At 37.9% G+C, this 24,741-nt stretch overlaps 2 protein-coding genes across 7 annotated transcripts; one reads left to right on the plus strand and one right to left on the minus strand.

The window, feature by feature from the left end:
- Window positions 1–314: 314 nt before the first annotated feature.
- Window positions 315–16,405, minus strand: mcf2lb (mcf.2 cell line derived transforming sequence-like b). 6 transcript variants are annotated; one of them, XM_043249742.1, is made up of 30 exons: window positions 16,112–16,405; window positions 11,911–11,994; window positions 10,556–10,670; window positions 10,391–10,481; window positions 9,564–9,677; window positions 9,368–9,484; window positions 8,792–8,941; window positions 8,575–8,699; window positions 7,119–7,233; window positions 6,894–7,013; window positions 6,555–6,746; window positions 6,272–6,463; window positions 5,860–6,004; window positions 5,651–5,715; window positions 5,464–5,543; window positions 5,280–5,346; window positions 5,078–5,193; window positions 4,876–4,945; window positions 4,699–4,791; window positions 4,283–4,375; window positions 3,796–3,921; window positions 3,470–3,691; window positions 2,957–3,049; window positions 2,774–2,852; window positions 2,640–2,697; window positions 2,447–2,568; window positions 2,302–2,367; window positions 1,956–2,051; window positions 1,327–1,436; window positions 315–1,238 (listed from the first exon to the last, which is right to left on the minus strand). In XM_043249742.1, exons 1-30 carry the CDS (start codon window positions 16,191–16,193, stop codon window positions 1,161–1,163), a joined length of 3,276 nt encoding a protein of 1,091 aa, XP_043105677.1. In that variant the 5' UTR covers window positions 16,194–16,405; the 3' UTR covers window positions 315–1,160. The 6 variants fall into 6 exon arrangements, with proteins under 6 accessions (XP_043105677.1, XP_043105679.1, XP_043105676.1 ...); XM_043249744.1 differs by lacking the exon at window positions 16,112–16,405 and adding an exon at window positions 13,094–14,064 and having other exon boundaries at window positions 1,977–2,045; XM_043249741.1 differs by lacking the exon at window positions 16,112–16,405 and adding an exon at window positions 13,094–14,064 and having other exon boundaries at window positions 1,956–2,045.
- Window positions 16,406–16,741: 336 nt separating this feature from the next.
- Window positions 16,742–24,625, plus strand: cenpj (centromere protein J). The gene is made up of 15 exons (XM_043249143.1): window positions 16,742–17,167; window positions 17,956–18,330; window positions 18,697–18,808; window positions 18,975–19,122; window positions 19,204–19,288; window positions 19,622–20,912; window positions 21,358–21,481; window positions 21,603–21,768; window positions 21,874–22,128; window positions 23,059–23,134; window positions 23,238–23,419; window positions 23,542–23,682; window positions 23,876–23,960; window positions 24,038–24,158; window positions 24,240–24,625. The coding sequence occupies exons 2-15, from the start codon at window positions 17,980–17,982 to the stop codon at window positions 24,430–24,432; spliced, it is 3,330 nt and encodes a 1,109-aa protein (XP_043105078.1). The 5' UTR covers window positions 16,742–17,167; window positions 17,956–17,979; the 3' UTR covers window positions 24,433–24,625.
- The last annotated feature ends 116 nt before the right edge of the window (window positions 24,626–24,741 follow it).

A 24,741-nucleotide genomic window follows, 5' to 3' on the forward strand; every position in this document is an offset into this window, starting at 1 on the left:
AGTCAAAGGTTTTTTGTTGTTGTTTTTTCTCCATTTCCTGTATTCACAAACGGCTGTGATTGTTCCATCATGACCTGTGCCTAGAAATATGATATTGATATATATGTATATATATACACGCATATATATATATATATATATATATATATATATATATATATATATATATATATATATATATATATATATATATATATATATATATATATATATATACACATATATATATATATATATATATATATATATATATATATATAATGTCATTGTTTATATTTGAGCTGCTAAATTTTACATATTAAAATAGGCAGAAGTCATTAGTCAACTATGGTTTTATTTTTATATGTATATATATATATAAAACAATATTGATTTGTAAACATATTGTACACACAAATGGCACAGGGTGATCACAGTCACTTTAAGAAACAACATCTGCATATATGATATGCTTGTTTTACACATAGGTCGGTCCTAGTTTCCTGCATTGTACAGTACACAATGATATATCACATGCTTTCACACTGGAGTTCACAGGAAATGACAATAGACATGCCATATCCCAATATAGACATCATTACCGTGACAGAAATAAGTACTAAGTTTTAAGGGATATGAAACATGTAATCACAGCATACTATGACACGGCGTGTAAAGAGCTGGCTTGGGTGTCTCTGTAAAGCACATTATACTGGTGCGTTCTAAGGCCACACTCTTAAAAATAAAGCTTCTTGCAACAAACTCACTTAACAACAGTCACTGTCCATTTCAATTTTCCATTGCATTACAGGTTTGCCAGTTGGTGAATAGTTTCTTATAGATTTAAAGAATAAAAAGGGCACCTTTTTTGGCACTAACTCTTTGTTTTGTGGCTGGTTAGTGTGACCCCTGCTGGTAGACGATCGGTTCTAAAAAATTTTCGTTTAAAATCAGCTGCATATTCTGACAAAAAAGCCTGTTGTATCACTGCCATTGAGATGAAAGTGAATCCTAACGGACAGTTTTCTCCACATGTTCCTAAACCTCTACCAGAAAGCTTTATTTTTAAGAGTATGCAAATCTTCAAAGTTAATGGTTCATATATTTGTCATGTCCCTATTTTCAGGAGTTATGCATTTGCTGTGCACTGATGGCAATACACACGCATTCACACTCAACTCTCATTTCTCAGGATCCTCCGTCTCTTCAGGACACTGGATTTCTTCCTCTATCCTTGCAGACTGCAGCTCATCTGCACACTGAAAAAACCCCAAAATAAATAAATATTTAAAACATGACACCCTTTTGCTTTTAGCATGACAGTGAAAAACAGTCTCGGTCTCGTACCATTTTATCTTCCTTCTCCTCTTCTGGGTCAGAGGTCACCTGCTCCTCTGCACTAAAGTATCCATCATGCTCCACAGAGGCATCCAGCGAGAGAGATCCTTTAGTCCAACCTGAGGCAGAGAGAAGAAAATCGTTTAAGGAAAAAAGGATGGCAAGCAGGGACTGCAAACATGTAAATGAGGTCAGAGATGACAGAAAGTACCACTGAAACGTCACAGTGATAGACAGAAGACAGACTAAAGACCATTACCCAGAGCACAGAAAGAGCATGCGTGGAAGTGTGTCAGTGAAACGTTACGGGTTCAAGTACAACTTTATGTCTATCAACAGCATGGATAATAGGACAATTCGTCCACAAATGCAGATGAACTAATAAAAGCGCATTTGAAATCCTCTGTAATGTCCTGCTACATTAACTTCCATTGTAAAGACATTTCTCTCTCAAACTGAGGGACTAGTCAAACCTAATATTTGTGTAACAGATGCTGTCGATAGAGCTTAACCCGAAACAACTTTAGTAAAGACAAAGACGTAGCACCTCTCAGAAAGCATCAAATGAGACACATATAACCTACAAACACATGCTATCCTACAACATTTCAGTGGATTATGCATAAGTGTGCACATACGTGTGTACTCAGTATGTGTACCTCTCCTACGATTTTGAAACAGGCTTGATGTACTGAACCACCTGACTCCGCCCATGTTAGGGTGTGGCCCTGTTTCTGGGAGGAAAATAACCAATCAGATTGCATCTCTGCATCTTCTTAGTTATTTCTTTGAATGGCTCCCTTTGATAGAGTTTTTGAGTGAGCTATTCCTTTAAGGATCGGCTCATGTCTTTACCCTTCAGAGAGCTTGGTGATAATGAATTAGTTATTTTTAACATCACCTATTTTATATTTTTATTTAATCTCTCGAAATAGAGACAGCAACTGAATTATACTTGATTTTCAATTTGCTTAAATGGGTCACCTAGAGGTGTAGGGTCACTCCGGATATCCTGTCGTTTTGGTTTTGTCTCAAAACTGAACGAAGACCCTGTAATCACAGAAGAAACGGAAAGAAGTTAAAAGGGAAGTTCACTCAAAAGGAAAATTCTCATTCACATTTGACTCACCCTTTGCTCTCCCTGTTGTTCTGGGCTCTAGAATGTTCTCAAGTTCTTTGTCTCTTTCCTCGTCTGCCTTTGGTTTCTCCACTCCTCCATTCCTGAGGTTGCTACGTTCATTTCTCACCAGTCTGAAGATGAGTTTCACTTAAGAAATGAGCTCAAACATGTATGTGTGAACGTGATGGCGTAAAAATTGTACCTGTTAGTTGAGCTGCCATCTGAGGAGAACTGCTCAGGTGCCCTCTGTTGACTTGCCTCTACATAACCAAAACATTAATTTGATGCATCTGAAGTTATCTGAATAAATCACATATTGTAAACTCGGGTCCATACCTTTGCAGGCCTCTAGCTGTCCTGTTAGAAGTTTCCGGATTTCTGTTACCCAGATGGTCTTAACCTCCTCAGACACGGCCTACAGAATGACATATACCACAAAGTTATCTGATCTGTGCAAACTGAACACATGTAACCATCTTCTTAGAGAACCTGACCGCAGACACACACTGTTGCGCTCACCTGTACTGTGTAGACCTCATCTCTTGAACTGGACCAGATCTCAAACTTCTTGCTGTCCCCTTTAGCATGCTCTGTTATTCCAATAGCAGCCATCTAACAAAAGAAGGAACAGAGACCATCAGGTATGAAGGCTATTTTTCTCCTTTCAAAATAAAAGTGTGCAATATAAAAATACTCTTCATGACCTTACTTATTTAAATATTCAAATATGCAAGATAGACATGCAAAATGTTTCTGAAGGGCATTTAACAAAGGAGTTAAGTATTTGTGTGTGCATTCTATAAAATATGCTTCTTGATTTTCCGATTAATAAAAGATGTCACGTTTGCTATTTTAGAAAAATGTCAGATGAGGAAAATAAAAGACATGAAGTAGAGAAGAGCTCAGTTTGGGAGAAATGCCACGCTTGACAGAACGTAACATAAAAGAGGTGATTTATCAGTATGAGCTCAGTATCATTTTGTGAAAGCTTTAGCAAAGTATTATTACACTGTGTGTTGAAGACACACTTACGCTGAGCTCCTGTTTGAAGCTGTATGAGGGAGCTTTCTCGTATCCCTCACCGCTCTCCTCTCTTCTCTTGCAGAAGAGCAGAGCTTTCTCGTGCAGGAACAGGTGTCTCTGCATGGGCTTAAACCTGGCAAGCTCCATCACCTTCACGTGACCTCTCTTATGCTCCGCCCACACACTGAATGACCCCTGCATCAGCAGGCGACCCAGGTCTCCAAGGTTACCCTGGATGGAATCAGTGATCATTGTTTGGATTATCGTGAAATAAAGAGGAGCGATAGAAAACAGTAATGAACAGTAATGGGTAAGACGAGATTTGTGTGTTTTACCTCATATCCTGTGATGGCTATGAGGTGCATTGAGTCATTTACAGCCTTCAGAATACCCAGTATGGACGAAAGAGCTGCCTGCAGCTCCACTGAGCCCTCACAGCCTTTACTGTACTTAATCATCTCCTAAACACACACACACACATGCAAATACATGCATTGAAAAAAATTTGTTATCAATTATATGACCCCTTTAATCGTTACCAGAGAACACGTTTGGAGTTAAAGCAATTTTTTTTTACATGAAATTTATACAGAGAAAAGTCTGTTTTTGTATCAGAGTAGTTAAAGCAATTTTTTTTTACATGAAATTTATACATGAACTAATAATTCAAAATTAGATGAATAATATGCATTTACAAAAATAGAGTACATTTTAATTTCATTCTGAATTTAAGATGCATTTCGACATTTAGACCATATTCATATGTCCAAAACAAACTTCACTTCAGTTTTGACATCTCCACACATGCACATAATGCAGTACCTTCAGCAGGAGTTGATATTTAGTGATCCTCTGAACAGGCTTCAGTAAGTATGAGTCCAGTCCGAGTTTGTGCTCAAGTTTCTTCTGACACTCCTGATGGCACAAACATAATTTGGTGTAAGTTTCTCATTCTCTACATTCTGCCACAGAGAGGGCCTGATGTTACCTATTATTGAAAACAAAATAATGGAAAACACAATTTTTTTTTACATTTTTATTTTGCATTTTTAAAACAATCTTGTAAAAAAAAAAACCAAATAATAAAGCAAGATGACATTAGGAACTTTTGGAAAAATGTAGCCAATCGTTTAAATATCATATGCATGAAGAACAAATGTGCAAGTATACACAACATGTAGTGTTAACAGAGCATTAGTAGTATTTTAGGATAATGTTTTGAATGTGCATGTGTGTACCTGGAAGAAGGCACAGTCTGAGCACTGCCTCCAGAGGCTCTCAGAACGAGGCTTGTTGTGACAGTATTTCTCATAAATCTGCAGCTCCCCCATCTAAACAAGCACAATGACCATGTATCCGAGAAAAATAAACTCCTGAAAAAAGTTCTTCATTACAATATTGAGAATAAAACTCACCCAGTCCAGAAAGCAGCGTCCCACAAGCTCAGGGCAATCAGTGTACGTTTCCAGCTCTTTGAGGAATATTCTGAGTCAAAACAGACACGGGTTCAAATTAATCTTGTTTATATTATATGAGTGATTTATTTTAATAACTTTCCAAATTACTTCAGAAAGGAATTATTTATATGTATATATTACTACTGATCTCTTCACTTACCTTTTGTGGAAATTATAAATTTCCTGCATGTTCCCAAATAACACATCCTTTTTGTTCTGCAGGGCTGCAGGGATGAGAGGAGCCATGGAGGGGTTGTCCATCTCCGCAGCATATCCCTACAACACATGAGAGCATATTCTGGCAAACAGAATTCTCATGGCTCTTTTTCATTTTCATTTAATAAATAACATTTTTCACTCACCTGCAAAACACACATAAGCTCTTCCACATATGCTCTTTCTGTTTCCAGTAGCTCGTTCATAACATGTCTGCGAACAAACACACACACACACACAATGAAGATCAGTTAATGACTACACTACAGGGGGTCTGGTAATGCACATGTGTTCCCCTGTTTCCTCTTTGACCTTTGACCCTGGACTGACCTGCGCAGCACAGCCAGGGTTTCCTCCTCCTCAGATACAGAAGAATTGCGACTGCTCCTGTCAACTTGATCAGAGTTTACCTACACAAAGAGATTCACTAGTCAGTGAAGTCACTTACAGCGTTCATTATAATAAGACTATTTGCTTTTACAGAGAAAGTGAGTTAAATCAATAAAAAGAGACATACTTGTTTACAAGACACCCTGCTGTCTGAGTCCTCACTAATACAGATGTTCTCATGTTCCCTGTGAGCTGAAAGAGAGAATTAAACCAGTTGCCTACATTTTACACTAAAAAAACAGACAGACAGACAGACAGACAGATAGATAGATAGATAGATAGATAGATAGATAGATAGATAGATAGATAGATAGATAGATAGATAGATAGATATACCAGGAGATGAGAGTGACTCTGGTCGTGGGGCCACAGGTTGGACTGGTCGTGTTTGTTTGGCTGCTAGTTTCTTCAGACTAACCCTCCTCCTCTCAAACATCTCCTGTAGTGAGGCTTTCTTCTCAAATGCACGCTTTACTTGTTCCTGTACCATTACACATTATACAGTATAACACAATATAATGCATTATACATGACTAAACTTTTCTGAAAACCCATGTATTTTTTTTATTTTTATTATTTATTTTAAGCTTTCAAATGTTTTTCTTTACATTTTTATCAATAAATAAAAATAATAGCCAAACTATATTTTCCCAATTTCATTTTGTGTTAAAAAATAAGCTAAAGAAAAAAAAAAAACGGAAACAAATCTGAATTATAAATAAATTCTTATGCTTTCTTATTGCCATACCCTGAGCTCATTGTTCAGTATGTTCTCATATTCCAGCCAAACTGTGCTGATCTCCCACTGCTGTTTCTCATTGGCTGTCTCCAGGTAACACTCCAGCTCTGACAGTGCTGACTCCGCCCCCTCCTGTGACTGGCACTTGTCAAGAGGCTGTGACGCTAGCATGTAAATCCCATCATCACACCATTTACACACCTAAAAGTGAAATTGAGGACTTTAAGCACCATCATAATAACGGGTGGAATGAATATATTATAAACATTAATGTGCATGTATTTCTAGTCACCATTTCCAATCTTCTGTGTAGCTCCATAGCCTGCGTCAGCATGGTCCTCTTGTCTTTGAGCTCTTGGTTGAGATTCTCCCTGACTCTCTGTAGCTCACTGCATTTCACCGCAACAGTGTTGTCAACATTCTGAGAGCTGTCAATCAAATGCTGTCCCTCAGCAACCACAGACCTTACTCTGTCAAGCACTTCCTGCAGAGGAAGGAAGTGTGTTAGCAAGAGCAGGTACAAGGGTTACTGGAAGCTTTCGTTTAAATCACACTGACACATTTATGCATATAGGTGTGTGGATGCGCATTTGTGACCGCAAACATAACACACTAGGATTACTCGACTCACACAGGCCTTCTTCTCATGATTGGTCAGCTCTTGAAGGAGGTGTTCTGTTTGGGAAGAGCTTATTCCAACGTCTGAGAAACAATTCAGTGCATCTGTCGTCTGCTCCAGCTCCGTTTGCAACTACAAGACGGTAGCAAATAAAAACACCGCAAATGAATCGCACGTTTCGCATTAATACAAATATTGAAGCTACACAAGCATGCGTGTTTTTAAAAAATGCAAGACCTGTTGAAAGTTGTGCTCGAACTGGCAGAGTTTCAAAGACTGATTCAGTTTATTTTCATGCTGAATCCAGAACTCATCAAACGCCGTGGAGCTCTCGTTTAACTGGGATAACAGCCTGTAAGTTAACAGGCAACAGAAGAGAGAAAAATAAATAAACAGGAAATAACTGACAGTGCTTGCATCAAACAAAACAAATATTATAAAATAAGATAAAATAACCGTTAGCTGAAACTAAAAGTAATGCAAATATTCAGTTAAAATTAGCAATGTAACTTTGGCATCTAACTGAAATAAGTTGAAGGATGAAGTGCAAACCTAATTGGGTTTATTTTTACACTTAACTACACACTATGAATCATTAGTTTAATATTAGTAAGTACTAAATTCATCCTTTATAAACCATCGTTCCAACATTATTACGCATTAATAAACAGTTTACAAGTGCATCTATAAATGCCTTGTTCTTGAGCAATAACACCAGTTATTTAGGAGTTGTCAGTGTTTAATAAGAGCATACATAAAGTCTAAGTAAATGGTTAATAAATTATTTAAATGTACATTAATAAATCTTATTATTTAGACACATGACAATAGTTGCTTAGTGTGTTAATAAATGCTTTATTAATACATGGTCCTGCTGTAATTCCTGATTAAGTCAGGTAGTTATAAAGCATTTAGCAGTCGCCAGCCCTCTGTTTTTGTGAGCTCATCTAAAGTGAGGACTATTTATGCCTTTTAAAGCATTTACAAATGAGATGAAAAATGAAACTGTTCACTTCATAAATAAAAAAAACCTCTGAAGTTTTAATAAAAAAAAAAATCAAGTGTAGTTTCATATTGTTTTTTTATCTTGAAATGAATAGTTCTGTATCCTTCTGTGTTGTGCTTTAAATCTCCTTTGTAATAGATATGCTTATAAATCAAGAACAAGACATTTATAGCTGTATTTACACTGCTTACCAATGACTATTAATGTGTGTTCATGGTTTATATATAATGAACTCATGAACTAATACTAATGCTTAACTAATGATTCATAGTGTGTTATAAAGTGTTACCAAATAAGTAATACTAAAACTGAAACTAAAATTACGGCTATATAGACATATATGTATACAAGCTAAAACTGAAACTAAAATTAAAAAATAAATAAGAAAATAGAAATAGAAAAGCTAATTTAAGGGATTATTATATATTATAATAGTATATAAATAGTACTACAGTAAATGCAGCCTTGAAGTATAAATCCACTCAGTTGTACTATCCACATTACTAGTGTATGATATAATAGTAAGATATACTGGCTAGTGATTGGCTAACCACTCTGCCAATGTTATAATGCCTGACCATTATATTTGCAACCATTCTACAGATCATTACAGTATGAATGTGCACTGCAAAGAAACCTCTAGTGGGACCTGAGAGGATTTTAAGCGTGAAAGACTGACAGACATACCTGTGCACTGTAGCAAGGTTCTCCAGTTGATCAGGGTTTAGACTGCTGTCCGGATCTCTGCGGACCGGTTCCCTGATGTTCTCCAAGAGATTGCGTCCTTGGCTAAGAGCTCCTGCCATCTCTTCCTAAAGAGAAAACAGCGAAACAAAGAGTGGTTTTGTTAGCTAAAAAAGGAATGCGTGAGGTGAATGCTTTAAGAACAGCTTTTTACAAATACCTTGAAACCGTCTTTTCTGCTGGTTTGTGCATGGAGCAGATTGCTGGCTGTTAGGAGGTTGTTGGGGAGCTCCGTTTCTGCCAGCTCCCTGCCGAACACTTGCAGTCTCTCAGCCATCCTCTTCACTAAAGCAGCAAAGCTTTCAAGATCCTAACGGCACAAAGAAATGATCGTTTCATGTGTATTACGGGTTTAACTTGTTTCATATTTGCAGTGAGGTTTTGCATGTGTTAAAATGACTTTTCAAATAAATGTAACGCACACAGAAATGACAAAGATTTATCGGTAGCCTGTCAAAAGATGTCTTACTCTATATGAAGCAGGTTGTCCTACAGTGAAAAGCTGAATATTACTAATATAACTTCATCCCTCTGATTATTGCCCACTGCAAATTAGTATGGCCCTGGGTTGCATTTCCCAAAAGCATCGTAAGCTTTAGTTGATCGTAGAACGATGGGTCAACGGTGTACTTAATCTTACAATGCTTTTGGGAGATGCAGCCCTGGACAACTGTTATAATGCAACATAACCTAAATGATTAGTGAATGCACCTTTAAGGTGTGTATTTGTTCTTACTGTGCGATGAGAAATCCAGGTCTTGTGACAGTAGTATTGAGAGCCACCCAGCTCTTGTGTCAGTTGACTCCGCTCAATATAAGAGTGCAGATCGGCCAGTGAGCTTAGCATTATAACCTTTAATACACACACAGTCCCGATTATTTACGATGACATGGCACTCACTAACACAACACAACACATTCAGATTACTTACTGGCACTTTAAAGTCGTCTTTGTGAAGTTTGAAGAACACATCAGACAGAGTTCGCTGCAGGATAGCACTGGGTCTCAGCACCAGAACAAGCCGAAGATTACCTGGAAACCAGCCCTACACGCAAACATAAAAAGCACCCAAAGTCATGTTAAATATATTAAAAGGCATGTTTTATATATTTTAGTCAAAAGCTATGCAGACGTGTTTACCCAAAAAGAAGAAAATTTGTTTTAGTTGCTTGTAAATAATGCTTGATCTGTGCACATTTTTCTCTTATTTAACTTAAAGACAGTTTCAAGTTTAAGGCCCAGTTTCATGAACAGGGTTTAGCCTAAACCAGGATTAGGCCATAGTTCAATTTGGATATTTATGTAATATTTAAAACAAGCATTACTGTGTATCTTAAGACAAAACAAAAGCACTGACATGTTTTAAGATCAAGATGTTTTAAGTTTCTTTCAGCTGAAATGGCTCAGATTAACATTTTAGCCAAGAACTAGACTTAAACCATTTGTCTGTGAAACCAGGGAAAAACTTCTCAACAGATTTTATCATTACAAACATACAGTTTTTCTCTTCACTAGATGTTAACTGATGCACTGGTGGCTTGCTGATTACTTGCGCATTACTACGATATTTTTATCAGCGGTTTGGACTCTTATTCCGACGGCACCCATTCACTGCAGAGCGTCTGTTAATGAGCAAACTGATGTAATGAACTGATAGAAATTTCTCCAAATCTGGCTGAGGGCATTTTCAGCAAATTCTTATTTTTGAGTAAACTGTGCTTTCAAAAGCAGTATTCGTGCACACTCGTAGCGACTCACAGAGATGCGCAGTAATGTCCCCTTTAAACACGTCCATCGATCTCTACGCCGGTCAATCACTACGATGAAGCCCACACCCGCTGCACTCAGACTAGGGAAGAAAACAAGTGTTACTGCTGTCAGCATGTACGATGTGCAAACATGCGTGCTACTCTGTGTATTTACCTGGGAATACTTGTCAGGTACGTAAGGACATTGCGAAAATCCTGGTCACCAATTTCACAAAACGAAGGGAACTCTGGAAAGATAATAATAGGGCTCCCGTCCTGTCCTCTTCCCCCTAAAACAGACAGAAACGTGAAGAATCAAAAAGGAAAAAACTGTTCCTCTGATCCATTCAACAGACGAACAGCAGGGGGCAATAAATACCAGAAACCACGCTGTCTTCTGTGTTGGCATGCATCAGAGATCTTAAATTAGCACACAGGCAAGCCAATGAAAAGCTGCTCACGCCACCTGTATGCTGTGTCAGTTGTGTTATTGTGTGCAACTGCTACTCTTTGAGAGCGCTGTGACAGCTACTGATGAAATGGTTTGGGTGTTTCTGAAAGATGATTCACATGATCACCAAGGTTGCACTGATTTGGCCATACATGCAGTAAACAGTAAAAAGAGTCTCTATGATATCCTGGTTTCTAGGGTTGGACCCTTTCCATGTAGGTGGTTAAAAATAATTGTTCTATTACACAGAGTGCTCCTCTTCTTAAAAAGTCACACTAATAAAATGTAACCATAAACTCTGCAGCAAAAACGAATGCACCAGAGAGAGCATGACATATTAGTGTTGTCAGTATTCCCTCAGGACAGAAACTATGATTATACAAGTGTACAAATCGGGATCCAAAAATGTCACTCCAATCTTCCTATCTGTTCGCCGTTTTAAATCCGGATGAAGATACAAGGTGATGTTTCAGTGGTAAAGCGACGATGATGGAATGGAGAGAGAAAGGGAGAAAGCCACTGGGTGAAGATCCCCCATGTGACAAAAATATAAATTTGGCAAGTCATGCCTTCTTCTCCCTGTCTCCATGACAACAGGACAGAAATTGTGCAAGCGTCGTTTACTCTGTTCAGCTTAACAGTAACAACCTGTCATCACAAACAACACATATTCAGATGAATACCTTAAAGCTACAGTATATGTCCACTTCACAACAAACTCTCCAAAACCCAGAACACACTTTTTTCTTTCCCTTGCTTTTTACATTTTTCATCACTTGTTCAGAGGAATTACTCAACCATCTGTTTCAGAAAGCAGGAAATTACAAAAGGGAATTTTGACTAACAAATCGCACGCACAAGTACAGTGTTTCATGTGCACTACCGTTTACAACCTGTTGCATGTTACGGAAACACACATTATTTTATATTTTACATTGCAAATTTTTGATTGCTTGAATTTAGATGAAAGACGGGTATTTTCATGTAATATACTACAAATCCTCTGAAACAATAATGGATAATATAATATTTAGGGTTTTAAGGATAAAGAAAGAATTGCTTATGTAAAAAATATTTACCAGACAGGAACGCAAACTGTCTCTTGAGCTCAGTGATGATGTCAGCAGCGTAGAGAGGACTAGACTCCTTCTGCATGATCTCATCTGAAACAAACACACAGCGCACGTCTACAGTCATAACATAACACTACACATTATAAAGCAACATAACAGGAGTGTTCAAGTTTTCAGTGTAACCTGGCTAATACAATCATCCCACAGTATCACACGTTAACTCTTAAGCTTAACGCTCTTTTGCAGTTCCTTTCTTGCAACACAGCAAATAAGAAAACGGCAAAAAAACAACGCTTATTATTGTTACTCTGCCAATAGATGAAATAAACCACAGGTAAGAAGACCCTGCATGCACTAATATATCACTGGCTGTCTTGACTGCTTTGTGTTTTTGGCTGGTGTATGTTACCATCTGAGGGAGGTGAACCTTGCCCAAAGCCATTCCCATGCTCCGGTCAATAGCAACAGACATGTTTAGAAAGAAAAGAGTAGGTGATTTCCTATCCATCTCAACCAAAACCACCCCTGGATAGAGAGCCATAAAGTGAATACAACTAATAATCTCAATGCATACCCAATCCTTCTTTTATATGTTATATTATAGCCTTCAGACATTTTTTTAACAGCAGTAATACGAATTGCATTTACGCACCAATCAGACAGTATAAGCGGTATTTCAAAGTGAATGACAAAAGACGTCTGAAAAGAGGGAGAATATATCCATGTCCTTCTTTTGTTCTTCTAAAATAAGAGTGTGTTGTTCCAGTGGAGTCAGATTCACACCCTTAGGATGTTCACACACACACTGGACAGAACGTCATCTGTCACATTTCAACTGACTTTTATTGTAGTGCTCACCTGTTCTCTGTGATGCATTGATCCGCCTAATGCTGCCCAGCTTTTATACAGGCTGATATAATATTTATTAGGGTTTTTTTACAGTTAAGAAATGCATCCACAGTCTCTCTCAGTTCTAATAAATTCTAAAATAAATGATTGTTTAGAACAGCATAATAAAGCAAAAATGAAACTGATCAAGCACCATTAAAAATAATAATTGTAATTTAAAAAATAAATAAATAAATAATAAATAAAAGCTAATATTATTTTAAAATAGCATTAAATCCTTCGTAAAATATATTTAATAAAATAAGTAAGATAAAAATAATTAAACAAAGATCTGACTTACTTTGGAGCCAGTGGCAACGTCTGGAAAAGCGGTAATATTTCTCAGCCTCTGCTAGAGAAATGCAAACTGTTTTCCCTTCATTCTGTACATCCATCCCTCTGCTTTGCTCTCACTTGTTGTCTAATATCTTACTAACTCCCTGGTCGTCTTGTCACCGTAAGCAGCGACCCAAGAATGAGCTACCTGAGACAGGTGCACCAGTTAATGACTTCCTGTTTTCTCTCTCTCTTTCTCTCGTCTCTCCCTCTCTCTCTCTCCTCATTTCCATCCTTCACACTGACTTCCTGGAATGGATTGGTCCCCTGACGCACATACACAGGTTCCCTTCACCTGCTACATTTCTATAACTGATAACAGACTGATCACTGACTGTAAAGAACTGTACTCCCTTTGTTTGCACTCTCTATGTCTGTCTGTGTCAGCACAATCACCCCAAAAAGAGTCTGCCGCCCCCCAGGAGCCCCTTCCCCCATCACACTGGCAGATGAATGAAACTCTGTGTGTGTGTGTGTGTGTTTGGTCGGTTTCTCTCTGGTACAAGAGGAATCTGAGTGAGATCTGATCTAGCTGAGGAGAGAAAGATAAGAGCTGAATTCAGACCAAGTCAGTCAGAAGCCATTCAAACCAACAGATAACATTTAAAAGAAGAAAAAGTCTTTTTAGTCTGCTAAATCTCTCTAGCTCCCTTCCTCTCCCTTTCGGAGACATAGAAATGTAAATACACGTTTCTTTGGAAGTCTCTGTGGGCAAAAACAGTCAAACTAAAAGAAAGATAAAGCACAAGAACATATAATCCAAGTCACAATAAATAGCTCTAATCAAACAGGAATATCATAAGAAAAAATAACTATTAGAGCTTGTATTACTGTAACTAAACAACAGGATCTTAAGAATTTATACAAATGTTATACTTCTTTTGCCACATTATATCATTTGGAATAAAAATAACAACAAAAACAACTGCAACAACACAACTGGCAAAGTACAAAATGGAAATTTGTCATTACTTTTTTCAACTTCACTGCAAAATACTGGGGTCAGTCAGATTTTATTATTTATTTAGCAAAAACGTAGTACATTTAGACATGTACGAAGATAGAGAAAAGATTTAAAATCAATTATTTTGTTTTGATCTTTATCAAAGAATACTGAAAAAAAACATAACAGGTTCCACAAAAACATTAAGCACCATTTTTAAAATGTATAATAATAATAATAATAATAAATAAATAAATGTATCTCGTGCAGCAAATCAGCATATTAGAATGATTTCTGAAGGATCATGTGACAATGAAGACTAAAGAATGATGCTGAAAATTCAGCTTTGCTATTAAAGAGAAAAAAATTCTAAATATATTAAAATAGTTATTATAGTTATTTCAAATGGTAAAAATATTTCCTTTCTTTTTACTGTATAGAATAAATTTTAATCGAATAAATGCAGCTTTGGACAGCATAAGAGACTTTATTTAAGAATATTTTTTAAATATTGCACAGTACAAGTTTTTAACATAATTTTTTGACAGTGTTAGCATGCCTTCACTCACTCTGTTCTTGTGCCAGCGGGACCAGTGGAAACTGTCCGTATTCACGGTCTTGTTTTGGACGTCTTTTTCTGGATTTCCTCAGCATAACTTTCCCCTTTATTCCCGTCTGAAACCCGACCTTACACTGTTCCTTTAGTTACTCTTTACAATACTACATGGCAGAAAACGGCTAGCAGTTAAGCAACATGCATGCTTACCTAAAGCCAGGGTACTAACTACTGCGGCGAGCTGCACTGCTGCTGTGGAAAACTGTGTTTTATGGTATCTGTTTTTGTACTCAGCGGCAACTCTGCCAAACGCACACACATCTTAGTCAAGTGACCCCCAGCATGAATCTCGCAGGAGGGTTTTTGAGAATTCTCTTTCAGCCTCTAGGCTTCCGAAAATCAGGGCAAGTACAAAAGTACACAGGCACAGAGAGCACAGTCAGGGCAGTTTTGTATGTCACTGAAGTGTCTTTCACGTCTTCTTTTACGGTTATATTCCACTGTTAAATGATGATACAGCGGATTAGGATTTCCTGCTGCATCATATCTGATACAGGCCTCTGGGTTATCACCATGATGAAAACTGCTCAAAAGTCTGCTACATGCCTTCTGTTATTTGATTGACAGCTCATACTTTGGTTCATAATTAGCGAGAAAAAGGTCTTTTAACACAATTCAGATTGTGGTACATGTATTTTTGTTTATCGAAAGTAAAATAATATTTATATAGCTATTAATATTACAAGAGAACATTTACTGCACTAAAGCAAATTTTTAAAGTAAATCTTGTTAAAATGTATGCATCAAATATGCAATAATTAGCTCATCAGTCATCGTTGTATGGCATTATATATTTCATTATATATTTATATTGCATATTTATGAGCATATGCATTCAGTGTGTTATGTGGTTATAAAAACGTCACATTACAAACTACAAGAATGTCATCTTACTTTTTGGCCAAATGAAAATTCACCAAACTGCATGTTTTTGCTAACCTTGGAACCTTCATATTCTCTTTATATCATATGCTATAACATATGCTATTATATTTTGTTTTGCATTACTCAAACGCAATGCAAAATATAATACATATATGCTGACTTTTTTCTTTTACATTTTGCCTAAAGGTTCGATAAACCAACTATACCATTAAAAAAAAAAATAAAAAGATTCTTCGACTATTATTTAATATGTCAGGCTTTACAGTGACAATTTTTCAATTAAAACATATCACACAAGCAAAATGCTATCGTTCTATATATCAGCTTGGCTATAATATAAACCCATACTTTGCCCATAAAGTGACCGAAATTTGTGGTCCCATATAAGATCATGCTGTACTCATTCAAAGGGTAAATAATACTCGTCACTGAAAAGCATCACTGAAGCTATAAATTAAAATGCATGTAAACAGAACCCATAACCTCTTTAATAACTGCGCGCTGAGTGACGATCGTAGATGCTCATTCACAGTCCTTACCAATGCTGTGAGCGACATTGCTCAATCTGCGCTGCAGCTCTTCCACGACCGCCTTTTCTGTCTGCATCCAGATCAGCGCCATCCTTCACTCCAGAGGGAAGGAGGACGGATAGAGCGGACGTTACGGGAGGAATATCACCCTCTGCCCTTCAGTGATGGCCAATTCAGCATCAGCATCACAGAGAGAGAGACCGGGGAGGGGCTCTCCGATGACACCTACAGAGTCAGAGAGTCTGAATATAACCAGGGGCCCTCACACGCATGCGCACACAGAATGGCATGACACGCTGCTCCACTTAGCCCTTTGGCGCCACCTCCAGGACTGCTTCCGCTATTACAGCACACCACGACGTACCTGGAGGCAAGGGGTGAGATCAAAAGAAAGGCTGTTACTGACTGTGAAAACGTTTTAGTACTACAACAGTTAAACAGAGATGAAGACTTCGTACTGCAGTGGTAGACTGCTGTAGGTTCTAAAGCACTACTCATGAACGTAATCTGTTTATACTATCACACATTTCTTTGGTTCTCACCTACGCGGCTTGTTCCTGGTTAGTTGCCATGGTGTTGATGAGCGGCCTCTGATGAGGAGTTTTATATTGCTATATTGACTATAAGACTTCAATGCATCCTTTAGCTATGACTGTACTGATTACTCAGCTAAGTTTAATACTTTGAGTTTTGTTTCGCTGGTACATAATTTAATAAATGCGGAAATATTCATCTTCTTCCCTTTGTCTGAATATCATTTATGAATGGGCTATTAATCAATCCTGTCTTTGCTTTGTTACTTCCCAAACCTCACTTATAGTAATATTACAGCCTTCACCGCATCTGTGGGATCCAAATATTAGTCGCTGAGGAACACGGCGGAGGGGAGGAGCATAGGATAGGAAGGGTTCCTGACTACAACTCCCATCATGCCCCGGTGTTTGCGTTTTCATTCGTCAGTCTCGCGGGCTACGCTTTGTTATGGCGGTATCGTTCGAAACTTACCAAAGTTCAGACGTCAACTGCTGAAATATTTAAATACCCGAGTCGGCAACCCAGACCAAGGTATGGCACATTCACTTCGTCTAAAAACCTTCGATTTTCAAAAATTATATTTCATCGAAATCGGGCTTGACATTTGAAAACGCTGGAAATCTTGCTGTTGAGTAATTGCCGAATAAAACTGGGCTGCCTAGTTACCCAGACTGGATTTTTTGTGATTGTATGCTAGATTAATAGACACAGCTAACGTTAGTGTGTCATTTCAGTTTATTGAATGGATCCATTAACGTCAGGTGCAGCTGTTTCAGAAGTGATTTAACATTACTAGCAGACAGGCACTGTTTACTCGAGCGCGTTGTTTACCTGGAATAGAGCGCTTAGGACGATAGGGCTTTTAACGCAGCCCGTCTCTATAAATGGTCTTGAACAGTTAAATGATCTTACTCCATGCACAAGCCTGTAAGAGCTGATTATTTATGTATACATAACTTTACAGTGCACCTAACGATAACATATTTGTATACAATATTAAAAACGAACATTTTATAGAGTAATATGGGCCTTTTTTATTGTGGTGAAATCATGTACAGAGATACGCAGGGTAAAAATTTCTAAACGCTGGGGTAAAATGTGTCATAAATATTCCAAAACAATATGGCTTATCTAATGATAATGAGCTTTGCATATAAATCTAAAAAACTACTGTAAAAGGTGGCACAGTTTACCTCACTCCCCTCTACATGAAGCAGTATAGTACTATAATCCCTTATCTCTCTCCTCTCTGTCTGAATAACTCCACACAATGGCCCGACCAACAGTTTTAACGTGCATTTGCGAACCTTCTTTTTCAGGGTTTGAGGCAGATCAGCATCATCATGACGTCGTCTCCAGCTGGACTCCACTTCCTTTCCCAGTGGATGCCGGACAGCTCCCGTGCTGGGGTGATTTTACACGGGTCCCTGGGAGAGGCGGGCTCTGGGTCCGTCCGGAGCAGCGGCAGTCTGGTGGTTCAGGATCCAGACGACTCTTTCAGCTGTCAGTTTGCCCCTCTGCCCCTCTCCAGGAGCAGCAGCTGTGCCAGCGTGGACGTGTGCAGCCCAGGTGGAGCTGGCAGGACACTCAGGGAAACTGAGCTGTTTGATGCATCCTTAAACAGTGAGATGCAGAGTATCCAAGAAGTTTTAAGAAACACACGGGATCTGCCATTAATAGCTAAGCTTGAACAGGTGAGTTCCCAGTTAATATAATTTTTGCAGTGATCCTAGCATTGTTTATTTTTTCTGCTTGTTACCGTCTTCTTGAATATTTTATTCAGGGTTCATTTTAGCTCATCTATCAGATATAAGGATGTTTTATTAAAAAAGCGTTATGGTATTTTAATTTTTATCTTTTTCTTTTTCCTCCACAATGGTATACATTTTAGGCCCGGTTTCATAGACTGAGGCTTACTAGGTCTAAACTTAAGTCTTATCTATGAAACCGAGGGCTAATTTCTTAGGAATGCATTTCTTTATTGTTGCATTTTAAGCAACAGTTATTCAAATGTTTGTTTAGTACTGATAGTAATTGAATGGCTTGTTTTTTTTGTCCAGCTGAAGCAAATGCAACATCGCATGCAAGAGCAGCTAAAAGCCCACCAGCAGGAACATCTTAGACTACAACATGAACCACAAAGATTTCTGGGAAAACCACAGAATACTGCTGGTATGTGTTTTATGGTACACAAAAAGCTCTTATTTAGTACATGGTGTTAAGTACTTTTTACAGTATAAATATACATTAGATTGAGAGTTTTAAACTTCACATTATATGGTTGATAACAATTAAGACAAGTTGAGATTTGACCGGTTCTCTTCACATGTCGCTATAGAGACCACTGGGTGGAACCGGGAACAAAGTGTGTTGGAGTTGAACAGTGGACATGATGACAGTAATCATAATTATGAAGAATCACTTCAGTCCACAATTGAAGAGCAAACTATGTACAGAAAAGTGTGTGACTCAGAGCCACAAGACAGGTGAACTTCAGAACTGTAAGACTGAATACAATGCAGTGGACAACTGAGTATCAGTCTGGTTAAAGTGTTTGTCTATTTTAGACCTATTAAATCGGGGTTTGGCGGGAGAACGTTTGAAGAAATACTGGAAGAGCAGCTCAAGATGGAAGACCAGAAACTGGGCAAGGTCAGAACACAAGGTTACTTACTGCACAAACCTTAGCATGAATTAATGTTGATCATGTTGAGAATGTGTCTGGCTAAAGTCTGTAGAAGAAAGGTTTAGAATCAGTAACAATTACCCTCAAAACATGTCAAGTGTTGATTTTGTGGTATAAAACAACCAAATTTATTTTGAGTTTTTCTATATTTTAAAAGCCCCTTTTGGGACATTTGGCCAAATAAATAATGAATTACTTATTAATTACATTTTTTGTAGCTTTTTTTCTTTCTTGGGATTGTTCTCATCTTTTTTCACGGTTCATCATCTTCTCGTCTTTTTTCATATTCCCTTATGTAGAACACCTCTGCTGAAGCTGTGAAGGTAAAGAGACCCTTTCTTAAACGAGGAGAAGGTCTGGCCAGGTTTACCAGGGGTAAAGCCGCTGTGCCACCACACAGAAAAAGTCCACCTAACCCCAAGCCCTCCTCACGTCCAAATCCAAAAGTTTCCCAAGACATGGACGTGAGGTCCAACAAGAACTCCGTCAAAAACAAAACCATAGGCTCAAAATCCGCACATCCTGTGATCCAGCGTAAGACTGCCGTGCTCAACAAAGAGAATATTCCTCAAAATAAAACCACAGCTCCAGTCACCAAGATGACCGTTCAACCTCACGTTCTTGTTGGACACCACAGTGAGAATATGAGCCAGCAAAAACATCATCCCTCGTCCACGCAGAAGATCAACAGTGTCACCGCAACAGACAGCAATAAGGAAGGAGCATTAAGTAGTGGTCTGAAAGATAAAGACAATGCATGTGTGGCAGAAAACTCATTTGAGGTTTGGTTCACAGAGCGGAGACAGCGCTGGGAACAAGATCACCAGCGCGAGTGCTTCGAACTCGGCGAGTTTGAGTTGCTGGAACGAGCGGCGGATGAAATTTCCTTCTCCAGCAACTCATCCTTTATCAGCACTCTCCTTCAGAGAGGCCACAGGCGTCTCTCCTCCACACCCATCAAAGCAACCAGTCAATGTGCGCTGCCCAACCGTGATCAAGGTCCTGTGGTAACTCCTGAACCCATGTTGGGTGGCAGTGCCCCAGTTCCTCTTACAAACACTGAGATACAGAGAGACATCGTTAGCGTGGCCCCGAAAGAACAGAGAGGGTTCTCTGAAGAGGAAACTGATGAAAAGCTGAATGACAAGTCATTGATTTCAGATCCACCCATAATCCACTGCTTTCAAGTGCCTACAACTCTGCCTTACGATAAACGCACCTATCAAGACAGGGATGGTGCCAGCAGTCCAGAGGAAGACGAGAGGAGTCTGAGTACCAATGCAGACTCCACTCTCATAGAATCAAGGGCCCAGTTAGAGTTTGATGACGATGATACCTGGAATGAAGCTGAGGAGGAGTCCTGCTGTCCTGCAGAGGAGTCCCCATCTGAGAGGGCTCTGAAAAGGAAGGTAGCCTTCTCTAAAGGGGTGAAACCAGCAGGTGGCAGTCCACATGCTGTTGGAGATCGTAAAGAAACCCCACCGACATGCCAGTTGGTATCAAAGCTGTTTCCAGCACTAAAGCCTAAACCTTCTCCACCGGTAACAATGGTGCAGGAACCACAGAACGTGCTCAGTGAGGAAGGAGCCGGTAACTAGCAGCTATCAAATGTGCTTATTTGATAAAGAAAAATAAAAAACTTTCTGTTAGGCATGCATATTAGTACTATATTGTTTACCAAAGTTCATTTGTTAAATTTTAAAACAATTGTTTTTTAGTGTTAATTTTTTATTAAAACAGTATAGAATTTTTATATAAATTGTAAATTGAATAAAATGTTGATATACATTATCATTAAAAGCTTGTAGTCAGAAAATTATAGGCAAAACACTATAATTACATAATTATAGTAAAAACACTCATATTACAATTCTAAATGTCTTTTTTTTTTTTTTTTTTTTTTAAATAAATCAGCTAAGCTTTGCCATTAGTTAATTTATGGCGAAGTTCATGATGATTTGACTCTGAAGAACTATTTCTTTATCATAAATATTTAAAAAGAATGTAGTAAATCCTGAAACTCTATTATTTTTAGCTCAATCAAGACTTCTACGTGAGCGTTTGGTGGAGCTGGAAACAGAGATTGAAAGGTTCAAATCCGAGAATGCGGCACTGGCCAAACTAAAGCAGGAAAACCAGGACACACAAGATAATCTCAAGTATAGACACTCATCTTTCTTCTTTAAATAATCTGTATATTTTTGTTCACAGCTAAACTGCAAATGTTTGAGTACTATGAATGTAGTTATTTTGTAATGCCGAAAAAAAATTCCCATACAGAAAAGAAAAGGCTGATTTTGAAAAGAAGAGGATGGAGGACATTGCTAAATGGGAGGAGTTTAAAAGGGAGGAACACAAGAAATTGCAGCGTGAAAGAAAGCTTTTTGAAAAGCACGCAGCGACTGTGAGAGCAAGACCTGATAAACAAGAACGAGATGAGATCCAGGTCTGGATTTGTTGTCTTTTTGTAAAAGTATCATTTGGACGTTATCAGTTATGGTTATTATAATTAGTTGTTTTTTGTGTGTGTGAATGTTTATGTCTGTATCAGGCTCTAAAGCTGCAGTTAAATAGGCTGCAGGAGGATCTGCGCAAACGAGAGTCTCGTTGGAGTAACACACAGAGCCGTCTCCGACAGCAGGTAGACTCTCTGAGTGCAGAGAACACGTCCCTCAGAGACCAAGTGCGGACACTGGAGAAACTGCGCCTCAGTGCGTGGAAGAGTGCTGAGAAAGAGAAGGAAAAAGGAAGGGTCTCTGCGTCCAGTGATAAAACTAGCACTGGATACAAACGTACAGATTCCAGGGTAAGAGTAGAAGCGACGTCTCACAGATTTTTACACCCATTTATTAATACATACACTGCTGAATTTTTATTTGTTTCTTGTGCACATCAGAACTTGTTGATCAAAAATCTAATTTTGTGACATATTACAATTTCTATTTTGATATACATTTTAATACATAATTCCTGAGAAGCAAAGCTGAATTTTCAGAAATTATTTAATATGCTAATTTATAATCAATGCTGGAAATAGTTATACTGCTTAATATTTTGGGGACCGGTGAAATTGTTTCAGGATTCTTTTCTAAATATGATTATGTGATTATTTTTTTAATTATAATTACTCAGCAGGTATGCGTCTAATCGATAAGTTATATTTTTTCTTTAAAAAAATATTGCAGGTTCCAAAAAAAAAAAAAAAAAAAAGAGCAGCACAATGATTTCACCACTGATAATAAATGAGCATGCTTTCTTGAAGGTGACACTGAAGACTCGATTAATGGCTGATCATTTTAGCGCTGAATCACAGAAATACATAATATTTAAATGTATATTAAACTAGGAAACCAGTATTAGGAATTGCAGTATTGCATAACATTACTTTTTTTCTGTATTTTTGGTCTTATAGATACCGCCTTAATGAGCATAAGAGATTCTATTAATATCTTACTCATCCCAAACTTTTAAATGGCAGTCTATATAAACCAGGTGTGGTAAATGTCAGTCCCGGAGAGCTGCAGAGTTTTGTTTCAATCCTAACCAAACCTGAATAAGCTAATGAAGTTCTGAAGGGTTACTAGGAAGCTATAGACGGGTGAGGTTTAATTAAGGTGTCAGCTGAACTCTGCAACTCCTGACATAAACCCTCAACTAAAATTAGTTCTATAAATAACTTACAAATATGCCTATAAATGTTTTAATATTTTACACTGGTATGATTTTATGTGTTTAGAGTCCCCCTGAGAATTCAAAAATCAGCAGCAGCAGAAAGGGAAGTCCAGAGACACAAATCCCTCTCACAAATTCAGGTACTTTCATACTTTAGTAATCTTAATAATAATACTTATGCATAATTATTGTGGTTCTAACCATAAAAATGTATCTGTATTCTTACATTGTGATTCGCCGCAGCTTTTTTCCCTGAACAAATGAAAGAGACTGTCGGCTTCAAATATGAGACAAGTCCAGTGGAAACTCCGGGTTTGAATGGACTGTTTACAACTGAGACGAACCATGATGCTCCACTAATGAACTCACTCTCTGCCGGTGATCAGTCTGAGGAGGAGCAGGAAGAGATCACACAGTCAGACAAGGTGCTCTTTAGCTTCCAGATTGAGGGGAAAGCCACCCTCATCAATTAATTGTAGAAATTATGACATGAATAATGACATTAGAAACTATAAGAATGTCCACTACTCAAATATTCACGTTTCAGATTGAGAAGGTGCTTCCTGATGGAGGCCGACTTGTTGTTTTTCCAAATGGAACGAGGAAAGAGCTTTCGGCTGATGGACAGACGGTCAAAGTCATGTTTTTCAACGGGGACGTGAAACACACAATGCCTGATCAAAGAGTGGTGAGGAATGGACTGAAATTATGAATGTTCTTTTATGATGACCATTGCAGCATTGTGATGGAAAACGGTTATTTATATGAAAAAACACATTCCTATTACTATTTTATATGCTGGAATTAAATGTTTTTTTGACTTAATTTGCAATTGGAAATGTTAATTTGAAAACAATTTTAATTAGCAATATTTTTTTTAGATTTATTATTACGCCGAAGCGCAGACCACACACATAACCTATCCAGATGGGATGGAAGTGCTTCAGTTTCCTAACAATCAAACAGGTGTCCCTGAATTTCTTTCAAAACATGATTTTAGTGGTCAAAATTTTAAATCTTAATCTTCCACTCTCTTTTCTCAGAGAAACATTTTCCTGATGGTCGTAAAGAAATCACTTTCCCTGATCAGACGGTCAAGACTCTTTATCCTGATGGAAGAGAGGAAAGCGTTCTCACAGATGGAACGATAATAGAGCTGAATCCGTGAGTAAACTCAAAGCCCCCAACCTCAGTGTGTTATAACACAGCCACGTTAAAGTCACACCACGTTTGTTCTGCTTTCAGGGACGGCAGTAAGGTGATCCAGTTTAACACAGGTCAGCGAGAGATACACACTGCAGATTTCAAAAGACGGGAGTATCCGGATGGTACGGTTAAAACCGTTTACTCCGATGGACGGCAAGAGACGCAATATCCGACAGGACGTGTGCGCTTAAAAGACGCACAGGGTCATGTCATTATGGACGCTAAGGCGTGAAAGACCTAAAATACTGTTTTATTTTAAACGAAAGGAAAACGAATGGACTGGAATGAAGTTTAGTGAAATAATATCTGCATCGTGTAAATGTGTCAAGTATTTATTTGGAGCGTTATTTCTGTAAAAAATAATAAATCTTTACACATGAAAATGTAATTATAATTTTAAATTAAAAGCTAAAATGATGCCATTAGATGAATGATGGTAATCCACTATACCGTACAGTTCATGTAATTCCTTGAGAGAAAATAGGGATATACACTATAGTATAATAATTTCCATGAGTATAAATCAATGTTCAAGCATATA

The sequence above is a fragment of the Puntigrus tetrazona genome, chromosome 9 (genome assembly GCF_018831695.1).
Source record: "Puntigrus tetrazona isolate hp1 chromosome 9, ASM1883169v1, whole genome shotgun sequence".
Taxonomy (NCBI): Eukaryota; Metazoa; Chordata; class Actinopteri; order Cypriniformes; family Cyprinidae; genus Puntigrus; species Puntigrus tetrazona.

Excerpts from the sequence above, each read along its gene's own strand:
- mcf2lb (XM_043249740.1), bottom strand. The coding sequence starts at position 13,187 with ATGGATGTACAGAATGAAGGGAAAACAGTTTGCATTTCTCTAGCAGAG. Across the intron at positions 2,052-2,301 it reads GAGTGACCCTACACCTCTAG|AAACAGGGCCACACCCTAAC; the intron begins GTGACCCATTTA and ends TTTTCCTCCCAG. Across the intron at positions 1,239-1,326 it reads AGGAGAAGGAAGATAAAATG|TGTGCAGATGAGCTGCAGTC; the intron begins GTACGAGACCGA and ends GGGTTTTTTCAG.
- cenpj (XM_043249143.1), top strand. The coding sequence starts at position 17,980 with ATGACGTCGTCTCCAGCTGGACTCCACTTCCTTTCCCAGTGGATGCCG. Across the intron at positions 23,961-24,037 it reads GTTTCCTAACAATCAAACAG|AGAAACATTTTCCTGATGGT; the intron begins GTGTCCCTGAAT and ends CTCTTTTCTCAG. Across the intron at positions 24,159-24,239 it reads ACGATAATAGAGCTGAATCC|GGACGGCAGTAAGGTGATCC; the intron begins GTGAGTAAACTC and ends TTCTGCTTTCAG.